The sequence below is a fragment of the Spodoptera frugiperda genome, chromosome 20 (genome assembly GCF_023101765.2).
Source record: "Spodoptera frugiperda isolate SF20-4 chromosome 20, AGI-APGP_CSIRO_Sfru_2.0, whole genome shotgun sequence".
In the NCBI taxonomy this organism is placed as follows: Eukaryota; Metazoa; Arthropoda; class Insecta; order Lepidoptera; family Noctuidae; genus Spodoptera; species Spodoptera frugiperda.
Window position 1 is genome coordinate 9,936,064 of NC_064231.1, and position 16,364 is coordinate 9,952,427.

Below are 16,364 nucleotides of genomic sequence, written 5' to 3' on the forward strand. Positions count from 1 at the left end.
AAATTACTAAGATTATAATTATATGTACCTACTTATTTATATTTTCAAATCTTTAACTAGCATTTTACATTTCATCGTATTTTAGCTTAAAAAATCCTTTTTATGCTAAATTTTGGACGTAATAAAACTTTCAGTAAGCAAAATAATGTCTTTATTTTATCTGTACGTATTGAATGTAGTCCTAGCTTTACATTAATGATGACGTATCATAATCGACTATTTTATTTGACAGTTTATGAGCTTTTACAAAGATAGCTTCCAATATTAAATTAAATAGAATCAATTGGAAGAATAATTTTATGTCGAGTTCATGTATTTTATTTCCATAAAATGCTTTATTCCTGCATGTCTTAACATGCACAGGATTTTTTCTGTAGATATTTTATCAATATTAAAGCACTTTAATAGTTTTTTAAATTGAAATGTCAAATTTTAGAATAATAATTTATTCATAGCTATCTCTAAAATACAACAATCGGAAACATTGATCTCATTGATAAAATTTTCCAAAAGATTTTGTGTTTTGTAAAAAAATACTAAAAATAAATAAACACCAGTAAGTAAATGCATAGATATATTTAAATATAATTTTCGTTTCCAGTTATTTTATGTTTGTAATCAATGTTGCGGACTCTGACTATTAACCTTTTTATAAAATGCCGGCGGCCTAAGATTGCTGATTCATTTATTAGTAAACAGTGCCGAAGCACGTCTACTTCAATTGATATTGGTCCTCAAACACTCCAGCCAACTAAAATAGTTAAGGGTCAGTAACTATGTACTAAGCAATAAGTTTTCATTGGTACCAAAATTCTTCATTAGGATTTTTGTGTATATTTGATTTTATTTTAATATTTTAGCAATGGCTGACGATAAATCCCACTTTCTGTTGCCTAACAATCAAAGATTTGTGGAGCTGGACAGTTCTCAAGCATTTAACAAATTAACAGACAATGAAAAACTGTATGCACACTACTTGAGTCAGGTTAGTGATACTATATTTAAAATATTTTTCCTTATTACTGTACTTATTTTATGGTATACATAATTTTTATATTAAGTTATGCAGTTTACCTTCTAACTAATGTGAACTGTATCTCTTAACCATAAAAACTACTGAAGAAATATATATAAAGTTGGTTACTGTCTGGGTTATACTATTATTAGCAAATGAGCTGCTTTTTGATACTTTTTTACTAATACTAATAGCTGAAACAAGTCATTTACAATTCAAATAAAATTTATTATAAAAAAATTATATTCTGTAGTGTTCTTTATTTCAATATTCTGGTGCTGAGTAAGTTAGGAAAAAGAATCCAGAATGCTTTTAGACACGGTTATGTAGATAAATTTCTAAGTTATTTCTTATGCATTTTTAGTAAGAATATTTTAATTTGATCGAAAAAATATTAATTGCAGTTTATACAGATATGTATACAATACAAATTTAGCTTGTTTTATGTATGTAGTTTTTGTATAGTTTTTTTTTTTTCTAATTATTATGTTAGGAATGATTCATATTTATTAATTTATAGCCTTTTTATTCAAATATGACAAAATTTATTTTAAGCTATTGTTGCATTCTTTCTACACTGGCCTGCCCATTTCCATTAATGTCTCCTCACTTTGAGAGTGATGTCACATCATGACATTCGTTTTTCTCCTGATACTGGTACCTCTATAATTAGGATTCTCTTCTAGGTATTAGGTGATTTTACATTTTATAAGTTTCAACTAATTTTGTTTTAATATAATAAAACATCTAAAGTGGAAAGTATACTAATCAAATAATGTATTTTTTTTAATATAGGCAGCATGGAATGGTGGTCTTATTGTTCTCATGCAGACAAGCCCGGAGTCTCCGAAGATCTTTTCTCTACTGCACAGGATTTTCTCCATGGAATCAATACAGTCACTTAGGGAAGCAGCTAATGAACAGGGTGTTAACAGTGATGATTTTCAAGTTAGTAATAGTTTCTTGTTAAAAAATGTACTTATAAATAATTTTACCCCTATCTTTTGCATCTTGAAGATTTTAATGAAGATATAAATAAATATAATTATGGTTTTTTGGTAATGAAAAAGATAAATAATTGCTACTCACATCCATTAATATTGTTTGTGTTAGTAACCTTTTGTTCATCCCTACAATACATAAGTACCTAATAGTTCTCATTAGTATAATAGAATTGATAAATAAATAACCACATCCTCTACATAAAAAAATCGGTGTACTATTTTGTGGTTAGCAAACATCCTTCTATTATTGATTGTAATATTGTGGTTTGCAGGCATTTTTAGTATATGCTGGTGGTATATTTGCCAACAGCGGTAACTACAAGGGTTTTGGTGATACCAAGTTCATTCCGAATTTACCTCCCACCTCTTTTGAGCTGATTGTAAAGGGTTCGAAAGCTTTCGACGATGATACCCAACATATGATGAAGCTTTGGCAACAATGCGAGAAGTTTATTTATAGCATTGCCCCGAGACTCACTCGTCTCGGTTTGGCTGATAAGGTGAGCTGATAATGTCTTAGCTGATGCGAATTTTATTGCTGTCTACTCATTTGTACTTGCATTTTATCTCGAAACTACATGCAATTGTTGTTGTTTTATTGCAGTATCTTTAGTTGCATGTATTATGTACTTGAATTGCTCTTTGTAATCGGTGAATGATGATAATTTATTCATGTCAAGATTGTTTTTTGTAACATTTAACCTATAGACACTATGCACACCTTTAATGGAGTAATAAAGATATGGTATTTTTAGGGTGTAACCACCTACTTCTCCTGTAACGTCACTGAGGAAGATTCCAACTTAGTTAATGATTGGATGAAAACTAAACGCATTGAAGCATACATTTGTCGTACATTCAAGACTAAGGCGGAAGATGGCTGTAAGTGTGTTTTATACCTTCAAATAGAAATTAAACTAGACAGTTCAGATCATTACTCAGATTCGGTTCTTTACTTAACATACATGTTACAAAAATCAAATAAACTACTTTGTACCTATAATTCGATGTCAGTATATTACCTACAAATAGTTACTAATATAGTTATTAATATTTACCTATTTTCAACAGTACCGCTATACACCATCCGTTTGGCTAGTGTGGAGTCTTCAGCAAAGCCTCCTCTTACGATGGCTCCAGAGAAGTACAAAGGTGCGTACTTCCAAGTAACGCGTGGCGACTACTCTCCACTCCTGAATCTTGTTAACGAGAACCTAATCAAGGCTAAGGAGTATGCTGCAAATGACAATGAGAGGAACATGCTGAAGCATTATATCAATAGCTTCAGGGAAGGGGATCTGAGCGAGCATAAGGAGGGCAGCCGATACTGGATCAAGGACAAGGGACCAATTATTGAAACGTAAGATATTTTTAGAAATATTACATTTTATTCAAATTGCCTACGCCCCCAACTTAGGTAGTCTGCAAGTCATTAGAGTTCAAAAAATAACTCAAAATACCGGATATCTTATCCCGATTCTGGTTTACAACTCGTGCCAAAAAATAATGCAATTTTAGCATGACTATACAAAACTTCATACTCTGTAATGGAAAATGTATCCTTCTTTGTTCTAGATATCAAGGGTTTATTGAAACTTACCGTGACCCGAGCGGTCAGCGCGGTGAGTTCGAAGGTTTCGTTGCTATGGTGAACAAGGAAATGTCCAAGAAGTTCGGAGATCTCGTAGACGGAGCTGAAAGGTTCATCAAGTTCCTCCCGTGGGGCGAAGACCTTGAAAAGGACCACTTCCTACGACCTGACTTCACCAGTTTAGATGTTCTTACTTTCTCTGGAAGCGGCATCCCAGCTGGAATTAATATTCCTAATTGTATGTATAAGTTGAATATATATTTGGTTTCTGTGTAGTTCTCCGATTACTTTCTGAGGAGTTGTAGTTAAATTGTACTTCAATTACAGATGATGAAATTCGTCAAAACGAAGGTTTCAAGAACGTGTCCCTTGGCAACGTGATCCCGGCCGCGTACAAGGAATCCGTCATTCCATTCCTGTCAGAGAAAGACAAGGAATTATTGGAGAAATACAGGGTTGCCTCATTTGAAGTAAGCATTACTTATTTATCTAAAATCTACTTTATCAGCTCCCAAATAAAGTTGAATTTAGCAAAGTAAAATTCAGCGTGCATTATTTCTGGACTTTTTAAAAGTCGACTTTACTAGTTTTGAAATAAGGCTGAATTTCCATTCATACTCAGTTTGAGAAAATTTTAATTGTGATTATTTGATTTAAACAGGTGCAAGTCGGATTACACGAGTTGCTCGGCCATGGCAGTGGTAAACTGTTGATGCAGAATGCTGACGGAAGCTTCAATTTCGAAAAGGACTCCGTTATCAATCCTCTTACTGGTAAGATCATATTTTATTTTTATAGTGAGAGAAACTTCCACTCGTGTCATGTCCATATTACATTATATTGGTAAACTGTAATTTCTATTTCTCCTTTGTTCTGTAACTGAATTGAAAGTGGATACTCAAGGAAACCATTAATTCGTTAATCTAGTTCTAACTAGTTAATTCGCCTTTCGGATTAGTTCCATGACAATCTAATTTAGATAACACTGATACATTAATGTTATCTTAATTAACTATCTCGATAGTCCAGTAGACACAAGTGGTGTACATGTTCGAATCTCGTCGATTTTGAACAATTCTCAGTAGTAAAACGAAAACTTAAATTCCTAACTTAGGCCAGTGCAGATACCTCTAATAAAGGTAAAAAGTAAAAGAAATGTATAGTAGAATGAAACCTATTGGAAATGGAAGAGAATATGCTAAAACAAGAAAAAAATAAAAATTCCACTCTATCCGAGTTCGGGAAGTGGGGGGAGGGAGGTTTTAAGAGTAAAAATCGGTTTATCGCAATTTTTGGCGAAACTACAAGTCCAATGAAAAAAAAAGTTAAATGGCAAAGTTGTAGGTAATAAAAAGATCTACAACTTTTGTATTTACACTTTTTTTATATTACTTCAAAATTTTATGGAAAATTAAAAAAACTACGATTTCGGTTTTTTATTCTTATCTTTGACAAAAATATTAATTTTTTAACGAAATTTTGTGAAAACGTGCCTTTATACGTACCAAACAAACTGTAAATTTTTGAAATTGAAAGAAAAATTTTTTTACCAGATATTGATTAAATACCGAAAAATTATCCTAATTTTCAATCGAAAATTCACGCGTCAAAATATCAGCTTTTTTATAAAATTCGGTAGGCTGTTTGTTTGATGAAATCTCTACTTTCCGATAGTGTGCCAAAAAAAAAATTACGTTACCATGGAAAATGTTCTCAAAAAACGCAATAAACTAAAAAAACTCGAATCGAAAAAAATGTTTTTCATCATTATGCACAATTTTGAGCTATTTATTACAATTAACCCATGTAGCGTAAGATTTAATGGTACATTGACAAATAAAAAAAATATATAAATTAAAACATTCTACTATGATTAACAATCAAATAAGTTACTAATGTTTATTATTTGATAAGACATCTACAATGTTATAAGAAAGTTGTAGAATTTTGTTTTAATTAAATACGTAGATACTTATTTGTTGCTATTTGAAGATAATTTATAAACCTTTTTTATTTTTTAAGGTAGCAAAATCATCCAATCCAATCCAATGACCTCTCTCGCCTTAGGTGAGGAGAGAGGGAGTGTCAGACTCTTACTGACTAAAAATCACCTTGTTCCTAGTCCTGCTTTACGAGCCGGAGCCCCGGTAAACCCGCTAGGTAGTCCACAGATCCGGATCAGGCATCAGCCATACTAGACACCATCTGAGGTGGTCTGATGGCTCTTTGAAGCGCGCGCGGAACGCGACGCGCCGCATGCACGGGTCTAGGTCTGTTAGGGCGGCAAGGTACCCTTGCTCGCCGTCTACAGACCCGTACTTACGGGGGCCAGAGTTCTTTGCGCGATCCCCGATGCCCGGAGTGTCTCTCGCGAGGGCTGGAGGGTGAGGAGGTTCGTTCCCTCACGTGCCCCGCCTGCTTTTTTGCTAGCATGACTGCTTCGCAGAAGAAGGTGATGTCATCCCAGTGTCACTCGCTCCTCCAGAGACACTCCGGGCGTCGGGAATCGCGGGAAGATCTCCAGCCACCGTTCACTATCACCTGTTTTTTCAGAACATTTTTCATAGTAACGTTTATTTTTTTTACACTATCGAAAAGTAGAGATTTCAACGAACAAACAGCCCACCGAATTTTATAAAAAAGCTGATATTTTGACGCATTTTCGATTGAAAATTAGGATAATTTTTCGGTATTTAATCAATATCTGGTAAAAAAATTTTTCTTTCAATTTCAAAAATTTACAGTTTGTTTGGTACGTATAAAGGCACGTTTTCACAAAATTTCGTTAAAAAATTAATATTTTTGTCAAAGATAAGAATAAAAAACCGAAATCGTAGTTTTTTTAATTTGCCATAAAATTTTGAAGTAATATAAAAAAAGTGTAAATACAAAATTGTAGAACTTTTTATTACCTACAACTTTGCCATATAACTTTTTTCATTGGACTTGTAGTTTCGCCAAAAATTGCGATAAACCGATTTTTACTCTTAAAACGGGAGGTTTTAAGAGTAAAAATCGGTTTATCACTTCCCGAACTCGGATGGAGTGGAATTTTTATTTTTTTCTTGTTTTAGCATATTCTCTTCCATTTCCAATAGGTTTCATTCTACTATAAATTTCTTTTGTTTCAAAACCTATCTGCACTGGGCTAACTCCCAAAAACACGGTAACGCACTTGTAGAGCCGATTGCTTACCATCAGGTAATACGACTGCTCGATTACCAGATGTCTCATAAAAACAACTAATTAATTATTTTAAAATTATTTATAGCTATAATTAAAAATAAATATTCTTATCCAAGGTAAGCAGATTGAATCGTGGTACTCTCCTGGCGAGAACTACGACAGCAAATTCTTGACCCTCGGCTCTGCTTTCGAAGAGTGCCGCGCTGAGGCCGTCGGTCTATACCTCTCTTTAGTGCCTGAGATACTCAAGTAAGTTTACAATTATTATACTCAAACTTGATAATTATATTTATTGTGGTAGACGATCTATAGGTACAAAAAGCTATATCTGTCGAAGATTCACATCATGGATCGACTGAATTGATTAAATTTCTTCAAAAAACAACATGTATCAATTTTCTTTTGAACAAATTATCATTTTTCATTTTCAAATTCTTCTAGAATCTTCGGTTACGAGGGTCAGGAAGCGCAGGACGTAACCTACGTGAACTGGCTGAGTCTGCTGTGGAATGGCGCCGCTAAGGCTACTGAAATGTACCAACCAAACACCAAGACTTGGCTGCAGGTGCCTACACTATTGTTATTTTCTCAACACTCATTGCCCTTTTTACAAAACTTAACAGAACTGACCGACTGAGATAATGTCTCTCTTCATGTATGTAACTGTACCTATCGTGTTTAGGCGCACGCCCGTGCTCGCTTCGTGCTGATGCGTCTGTTGGAGCTGGAGGGCGAGGGCATGCTCACCATCACGGAGTCCGAACCTGGAAAGAATCTACTCCTCACTCTGCAGCGGGAACATCTCGCCACTCGCGGAAAGAAAATTATTGGTACGTATTTCTTTACAAAACTACATCTATGCTAATATTATAAAGCTGAAGAGTTTGTTTGTTTGTTTGAACGCGCTAATCTCCGGAACTACTGGTCCGATTTGAATAATTCTTTTTGTGTTGAGTAGTGCATTTATCGAGGAAGGCTATAGGCTATAAAACATCACGCTATAACTGATAGAAGCTAAGCAGAGCGGGTGAAACCGCGCGGAAGTAGCTAGTTTAATATACATATAAACAATATTTTAAAAACTGATTACTACGACTTTTCAAAAATATTAACCACCTTATACCATTTGCAGGCGACTTCCTGGTGAAGCTGCAAACTATCAAGGCTACAGGAGACGTGGAAGCTGGAGAGAAACTGTTCGACAAGTACAGTCGGTTGGACGAGCCCTGGAACCGCTGGCGCGACATCGTCTTGATGCACAAACAACCGCGCAACATCTTCGTGCAACCTAATACTGTTATTGGCGAGGGTAGGTTATCTAGTTTAAATACATATTCTTTGTACTATTTCTACATCAAAGTACTGGTAAATATCGTACTTTTGAGTTGTCAATCAGTCACTTGTTCCAAAGTGTCGCTTTGGATGATAAAAGTGAAGGTTATCTATTTCTCACCAAGATATTAACTGAGACAATCGAGACTTCACTGACAAACCATTCATTTTATAATTCCAGGCAAGCAAGTAGAGCTGAAGCGCTACCCAGCCACTGCGGAAGGTATGATCGCGTCCTGGGTGGAACGTTTCCCCACCACCGACGTGGATGAATTCTTGGAGGAACTGGCTGAGAAGGACAGCGCATACTTCCGTGACCTGAACGCCATTGCCACCATATAATTACCGTAAACGCATAATAAGTATTTAACTGTTAAATATAGTATACTCCCCATGGTACTAACTTTAAATGTCATAATATATACAGACTGTATACAAATTGAGTGTTTTATTTGATAAACCAAGACCTTGTCTTTTAATAAATAAATAAATAATTCTTTTTTAAATTTCTTTTTCAACTTTATTATTTCGTGAGAAAGTCGAATCTCGATTGAAACAATTTCATATCGGTATAACGTTAAACCTGTTTTTCCAATGGTACAGGCTTACTTGTAAAACACCGGGAAATAATCCCAGCACTCGGTTTTTTTTTCAGAATTTGTAATCGAATATTCGACTACAGTCGTAGTTGTGACCAATAGTAATTATGAGACAAATGACAAAACACATTTTTAACTATATAATTTATTCACATTCAATACAAAACGTGTGTGATAGCAAATTTAATATCCATCTCAAGAATCACAGTTCCTATGTCACCGCGGTAACTATGTCTAAAGAGAAATATTAAAAATCATCACACACCAATAAATAATTTTCAATTCTAATAAAAATAATAAATAGATTCGAAATTACAAAGATGAACGGATTTGCGTAAAATTATTGCTTTTTATAACACCACTGTAATGTAACTAGCCACTCCTTTCAGCAAATGAATTATGACAAACGAGTTGCGCTCCACCGCCGCGTCGTATACAGTACTAGTCGAGTGGAACAAACGGCAGCAGCTTATAACAATACATTTAAAACTGAAAACACTATTGCTAAAATATACACGTTTGTGTGAGTCTATAACACGTCCGGTCTATACATAGTTATCCCTAATGAAATCGTCTAAGCACCATTCTATTCGATTACTGTTACGTCGTGACTTAGCATTCAATACTATAATGATTATGATAAATATTTAAACTTAAATTGACTTAGGGTCACATAAAAAATGTAAATTGATAGTAACTAAGAAAAATTATAGTTAATAATGTTGAGTAAAACGTATTTGTGCAAACACACTCTAAAATTTGTGTCATTTTATATATTTCAATAAAATGGACTATATCAAATCCAGTCACTTATGTTTTATAAAGGCACATAAGAATCAATTTACAATAAACACTTAACAAAAAGTTCACTCTTGCAAAATATATTATTACACTTCAATAGTCAATCGCATATTTTAACAGTAACAAAACGGGTTCAGCTTGGAAAGCCGTATATGCGGCTATTGAGCACCGCGCTTTAGAGAAAGCCAACAAAGTTGATATACAATAATATATAAAAATTGATTTATAAATACTATCTCATATAATTTGATGAATCTGTGTGACACTAGCTACACATTATTTATAATTAATTTGATTTGATACTCTGATACGCCTTAGATTCGGAAATGCTCAAAGTACTCTTATATTGTTGCATGTCATATTTAATGCAGTCAGTGAGAGATTCATTGCAATATTATCTAAATTTGCCACTAAAGACAGTCTTCTGCCGGTGATGAGATTCTATTAATTTACATGAAATCTAAAACACGTGAGTGTATACCTACGTTTGGCAAGAGTATCGATACAGCCTCAATTAGATCAACACTAATAAGACTCTAATGACATTGTAAATAAGTTATAACAAAAACAATGAAAGCATCAAGTTCCATCAGATACGCCTACACCTACAGTGTCCTCGCAATAAGTTTGTAGTTAATTGTCAAAAATGCTTATATAAATCACAAAATCAATTTGCATCCTGCACAATCAATAATTCCTCTCAGTCAACTTTCTCAGAGCATTCTGCACCGTCGCCTTCGCGTTCGCCTTTCGGTGAGATATTGGATCTGAAACATTACACGGGCGTTACGTGGCTGGAAAGAACAGGGACTCGTTGCTTCTCGTAGTATTGCTCTGTGATGTGTCAATACAATGATAATAGTGCATATTATATATTTCAGATATTAATTCTACTGTCATGATTTTGAACGTTAAATGATGTCGGTAGCTGTTGTGAAACTGTTTATAGAGTAACTACGAGCAATATCTTTGTGGACTCATTAAAGTGATTTATTAGATCTACTATCTACAGTTCGAGGCATATTGTACATATTTCACAAAACTTCTTTGTTTGCTTATGTATAGGAAGTAAAACTTTTTAAAAGCATTAGTGCTATAAACTTTAATTCGGAAGCGTGAAGCGTGCACAGAATAAAATCGTATTATCTTTCACTTTGGGAAAGTTATTTTGAATTATTTACGTGACATGTAAGTACAAAAGTATACACACCTTGGCAGTGTTTCCTTCTCAGCGTCAGGTTTCCTGGTCACGCTGATTGATATCTTTTTTCTTTGCCTTATTTTTTCCAATATGTTTTCCGGGCTCGGTTCTTTTTCACTCTCCTTTAAAATAATGGCAGAGTTGCGAGTGGTTCTTTTCGGTCTATAAGTAGCATAGTTACCAGGTGAATACATTGATATGGTTCTGTTGTATTTGTGCGGATCTCTCAATGAGTTAACGAGACTGTTATCCTCCGCTGCGTCGCAGCTGTCTAAAAGGGATTTTGTTCTCGAGTACCTGTTTGCACTGTATGAGGACGGTTGATCGTAGTCTAGATAACTTCTGCTTCCCGGATATTTTCTAAAGTCGTTGCGATCGAGAGATCTATAAGTATCAATTTTATCATTCAGTCCATAGTTGTCAAATCGAATGTTACTCCTAGTGTTAACAGGCAGGTCGGTTAAAAGAGATCTATAGCGTTCCGTGGACGGCGACAAGTCAGACGAGACGGAGAGCCCTGGCGACATTGGCGACAAGTCGTAGGTGAGCGGTGATGTCGGTGACACGTCGTATTTAGTGTCAGTCGGTTGAGCGTGTATTCGAGCGACCGGGTCATACTCAGTTGCTCCAGGACCTACTAAACTACTTTTTCGTCGTTGCTTCTTTTCGTTGAATCTAGAATAAAAGCTTTTTCTACGTATTCTGTCGACAATGTCTTCTTTTTCCGGGGTAGTGGAATCGTGACTTCTTAGATGTACTGTGGCGTTTTCAGAGGGTGACAGGGTTCTATCTGGTAATTTATTATCAGCGCTAACATCAGACTTCAACTCGGAGTTTGAAATAGTTGACCTACTTCTCGACCGGCTGCGACTCTGTGGTTCAGTGTAATCAGTATTTAAGCTACTGTCTACAAGTATGGCATTCTTTTCTGGAATATCTTTCTTTTCAGTCTCACCGTCAACAGAGGAAATATTCATAATTTGAGGTTCTATCACAGGATTAGTAGGAACTATTTTCTTAACTCTTGGCAACCTAGAGAAATCTAATTTTAAACTGTTTCTAATATTGGACTTGGATTCTGTTTCCTTTTTGGACGCAGACTTGTTATCGTTGTCCGTGGTTAACGTGGAGACGCTGTCACTAGATGTTCTACCGTATTTATTTTTGTTTCCAAGTCCATTTAGAAGTAAAGAAGTTGGTCTGCGAGGTTTGTCTTTGTCCAGACCATCCTCACTGGGCTCAGTAGTGTTGGAATCAGTTTTACCATTAGTTTCAGTCTGGGGTTCAACACTCTCCGAGAGCACTTTTTCAACAACAGGCTTTGATCTTTCCTTGGGTTCAAACTTCTTAAATAGTCCTAATACTTTGGAAACTGTAGTTTTGGTTTGAGGTGTATTCTGAGTTTCTAAAGCGGCGACATCAGTCAGAGTGACAGCTCTTTTAATGAGATTGGATTCGGTCGTAGGCTCCACGTTGACGGGCACTGATTGCTCTCGTTGCAATCTGCTTAACTTGGAACTATCTTTCTTTGTTTCATTCTTTGCATTGTTTTCAGCATTCTTTTCTGGTGAGCTAGATTTATTAGATGCAAACTTTTCTAACTTATGACCTATCGATTGCAAAACGGATTTCTTTTTTGTGACTGTTGTCGATTTCGTACCATCGTCGTCGGCAACCTTTTCTTTTACTTTCTTAGTGACTTTCTTCTTTTCCGAAGTCACTTTAGCATCACTTGTATCTTGGTTGTTTCCTATGTCAGTCTTAGATTTTGATGAAACTTTCCTAATAATCTTTTTCTTTACCGTTCCTTTCTTTTCGGTTTGTTCATTGTCACCTGTTTTTGTAATTGTTTCATCTTTTTTCGTCGACTGTTCTACTGTCGTATGCTTAGTGTCCCCGTTAGACGTAACCTTCGCTACATCAACCGATGGTCCACCGTTGGGAACTATTGTACTGTTTTCTGTTTTCACTTCTGAAGATTCGGACTTATCGCTATCTCTATTTTTGATAATACTATACTTTTTTAAAGACAAAGTAGCGTCACTAGGTTTAGATTCTGATTCCGATACCGATTTAGAATCGGTATTATTTTCCAACTTAATATCATTTTTCACTGGATCAGGTTTCGTCACTGCTTCAGGCTTTTTCCTAGGCAAAGTAATACTGAAACTTACTTCTATATCGGACTTGACGTCGGGATTAATGGTCTCTTCTTTTGGCGAAGTTTCTTTAGAATCTTCTTTTTTAACATTACGACTAATATAAACTTTTTCAGGCGATGGACTACTTGCAGGGTAACTTTTCGGTCTTATTAATTTTGACTCCCTCGGCAAGGACCTCTCTTTACTATCGTAATCCCTACTTAACGAAGTTTCAGGTAGTACATTTTCACTGGGTTCATCTATAGAATCTAAAGTCTTCACAGGGTAGCTTTTGGGTCGGATCAATCTGGAATCTTTATTACTTATGTTTTCATCAATAATTGATTTTTGTCTTGCACTTTCCAAACTAGTGTATCGTTTCGAGTTCGACGTCGATGCGGACGAATCCACCGCGGTTTCTTTGATGTTGTCGAGGATCGGGAAAAACGGAGTGTTTGACCTACTACGTTCCTTTCCAGTAACGAGCCCAATAGGCGAGAGAGATTTCTTAGGAGTAATAATTTCGTCCCTAAATGCTGGTGGGGCGTCGGCTATGTCGGTGGGACTTCTTGCAGCCGCTGCCTCTTGTGATTTGTTTCTCTTTTCTCTAATCTCTCGCAAGATTTTTTGGGTTTCCAATTCTCTTTCTTTTCTTTGGCGCTCGTACAGATTTTCATCTGGTGGAGGGTCGAAAAAGTCTGACCGAAGGAACCTCGACACGCGACGGCGCGGTTGGTCGCCACTACCCACACGTAATGAGTGTCGCCTTAGCCCCACGCCCGCCGCTCCGGCCGCCGTATTGCCGTACGATGAACTATAGCTGGGCTCTGAAGTGCCACTGCCGCCATCCGACCCGTATGACTCATCTAATGAAAACGTTCGCTCCGGAGTCAAGTATTTGCTAAGTAGTGGTCGCTCGCGAGGACGCGATACGATGGGTTCTCGCATGAGTGAATTAGGAGACGGACACTCCACGTCCATCGTCGCCAGAATTGGAGTCACTTCTCGTGAGCTGGACCGTCTTCGCGGCCGGGGAAGTGTTGAAAACTGTGGTGTAGCGGCGTCCATCGGACTTTCCTCTTTAGTTTCTTTAACAGTGTCCTGATGGTCAGAGGAAGGCAGAGGCTCCTCAATAGGAGTGGTCGGTTTGGCGACCTCTGGGGGCGTGGAGGCCGCGGGGGGCGTGGAGGCGGCGGGCGGCGCGGAGGCCGGCGGCGACGGCGGGGTCGCGGGGCTGTCGGTTGGTTCCGCGGGCGTAGCGGCGGGCGCGGACGCCTGGTCGTGGTCGGCGGACAGCGAGCGCGCGGGCTGTGCGACGCGCGGCGCGGGCGCGTGCAGCGACAGCGTGCGGCGCAGCTGTCGCGCGGCGGCGGGCGGCAGGTGCGCCAGGAGCTGGCGCTGCAGGCGGCGCGACAGTGCGGGCGTCAGCCCCGACAGCGCGCGCATCTCGCGCTCCGAGAACTCGATCGAGCTCAGGTCCAAGTCCGAGAGGTCTAGTCCGCTTTCGACGTTCGATTCCGAGTTTTGTTGGCCGGTACGGTGCTTACCGGTTTTCTTATTACTACCTGAAATTCAATCGAAAAACACACGTTTCGATCATGCAGAACGCTCGCTGTCATGGAGTATTTACAGTGCCGATATTGTAAATCTGATTGGCGTCCGCTCGTCGATCGATAGCGAAGGGAAACTACGAGCGGAACTTCCTGGTTGGATCTTTATAGAGAGATTCGAATACAGAACTGAGGGAGCCTCGTGGGCCCAGAATCAATTCACGAACGATGCAAACATCGATGCGATCAGTTAAAAGTTAATACATAGTCTACAAATACTACATACTGACTAGTCAAATTAGATCAAACGGTAAGCTTTAAGAATGCGAAAACAAATCACAAAAGAATGCATTAAAATGTTGCTTCTGTAGGGATAGTAATTGATCAAATGCGTACTAAATTATGGCTTCAGCGATGTATTTCACATAGTAGAGGCATCTCTAGATCTGTAAACAGCCGCGGCGCACCGTGCGGAACACAAAACACATAAATGAAGAAATAAATATAGTTTAGTACCTATTCTTGAGTGGCGTTTGTGGCAGATTTGTGGTTGGCGCTGGTGCCGCTGTGAAGTGAAGATTTGGTCGGAGCATGCAGTGTAACGCGCAACCCAACTGCAACCACACCAACACAAGCTCACTACCGCACCCAGCCACTGCAGCCACTGCAGCCCGAGCCGGCCCGTGAGCGTCCAGTGCTACCACATCCACTAGCTACACACCTATATGCCGTGACCGCTCGACGAACAAATCGATTAACTGTCAGGCGCGCAATACTTATTGCTCAATATTTATACCCCACTGAAAATTCTCGATAATTGAAAAATAAATAAAATTAAATTGGTAAAAATGTCTTTTAAAAATGTACTGCAGTGGCACAGGAGATGCGACATGTGAAATGTCATGTATGTACATTTCATGCAACGCTACTGAATACTGAAATAACTGAATTTATGATAATCGAGAACAACGCAACATTTTCCTGCTAGTGTTAGCGGGTAGGAGAAAGTCAACACCTGCACAAAGAATGCAATTTGAATACAGTAATACACTACGATGCAAACAATGTTAACTTTATTAATTAAAACATTGTTAATGAACTCTAAGAACACAATATATAATGGACTATGCAGATACACGTGTCTGTTCGACTACGCTATCCTATAGTCTATCATATATGACATTGATGTTAATTGAAAAAAGAAAACAAAACAAAACCGACGACGGTGGAAAACGTCGCTAACATCGGAGGCAATAGTTACTGTAGTTCGTTGGAGGCGCGTATTCGAGGCCGAGCTACTTCATGGAATGGTTTGATAGTTAATTTATTTGTTTTAGTGAAGCTAGCTTTCGTGTGAGTGTCGTTGACCGTGCGAGGCGGCGCTAACTACTTGCGAGTTGCAGTGCAACGGTGACGCGGTGACCTTACCGAAGCATACGGACCATACAACATTTGTCAGCATCAATAAACTATTGTGGGAAAGCTTTTTTGATTTAAAAATCTTCTGCTCAAATAAAAACAAAAACGTGTAAAAAATTGATATCTAAAGAAAAAAGAATTGTAGCTAAATATGCAAAACCAAAATTAAAGTTTGATCTTTCATCTCTGTCGGCATCCTTCAGTTTTAAATTGTATACTCGTAGTTTCTCAACACACCACTTTGAACAATAAATCTAACGTCGTGCGTAATTTTGTTCGTACTAATGTTTAATTGTAATTGATAACGTCGTGCGTTTTGTTCATTTGTAATAATTATTGTAATTCACATCAGTGATATTCTAAAATATTGCTATACTACACACAAATAGCAGATGGACTAATGACAAATGTGAATGGAACCTTTCATTTCATTCCATGTAATGAGTCATTAGCACAAATTACATGAAATAAAAACACTTCGCAATAAGGACCAATTGATGGATTGATTTGCATGCTGCTTTGCCA

At 37.4% G+C, this 16,364-nt stretch overlaps 2 protein-coding genes across 27 annotated transcripts in view; one reads left to right on the top strand and one right to left on the bottom strand.

The window, feature by feature from the left end:
- Window positions 1–402: 402 nt before the first annotated feature.
- On the top strand, window positions 403–8,567 carry LOC118282455 (dipeptidyl peptidase 3). Of its 2 annotated transcripts, none has more exons than XM_050701548.1 (14): window positions 403–556; window positions 861–985; window positions 1,811–1,963; window positions 2,292–2,519; window positions 2,775–2,901; window positions 3,091–3,379; window positions 3,595–3,848; window positions 3,938–4,080; window positions 4,272–4,383; window positions 6,913–7,045; window positions 7,238–7,361; window positions 7,479–7,626; window positions 7,929–8,105; window positions 8,310–8,567. In XM_050701548.1, exons 2-14 carry the CDS (start codon window positions 863–865, stop codon window positions 8,468–8,470), a joined length of 2,172 nt encoding a protein of 723 aa, XP_050557505.1. In that variant the 5' UTR covers window positions 403–556; window positions 861–862; the 3' UTR covers window positions 8,471–8,567. The 2 variants fall into 2 exon arrangements, with proteins under 2 accessions (XP_050557505.1, XP_050557504.1); XM_050701547.1 differs by having other exon boundaries at window positions 479–766.
- A 289-nt stretch (window positions 8,568–8,856) lies between these two features.
- Window positions 8,857–16,364, bottom strand: part of LOC118262006 (mucin-17) — a 45,152-nt gene continuing 37,644 nt past the window's right edge. For 20 of the 25 annotated variants that reach the window (XM_035573090.2, XM_050701534.1, XM_050701530.1 and 17 more), the window contains 2 exons: window positions 10,739–14,435; window positions 8,857–10,295 (listed from right to left, as the gene is read on the bottom strand). In XM_035573090.2, coding sequence (XP_035428983.2) covers window positions 10,229–10,295; window positions 10,739–14,435 — 3,764 coding nt within the window. In that variant the 3' untranslated portion in view covers window positions 8,857–10,228. The remainder of the gene's footprint in view (window positions 10,296–10,738; window positions 14,436–16,364) is intronic. The other 5 variants (XM_050701536.1, XM_050701546.1, XM_050701541.1 and 2 more) reach the window with 2 other exon arrangements.

Excerpts from the sequence above, each read along its gene's own strand:
- LOC118282455 (XM_050701547.1), top strand. The coding sequence starts at position 622 with ATGTTGCGGACTCTGACTATTAACCTTTTTATAAAATGCCGGCGGCCT. Across the intron at positions 2,902-3,090 it reads GACTAAGGCGGAAGATGGCT|TACCGCTATACACCATCCGT; the intron begins GTAAGTGTGTTT and ends TATTTTCAACAG. Across the intron at positions 7,627-7,928 it reads TCGCGGAAAGAAAATTATTG|GCGACTTCCTGGTGAAGCTG; the intron begins GTACGTATTTCT and ends TACCATTTGCAG.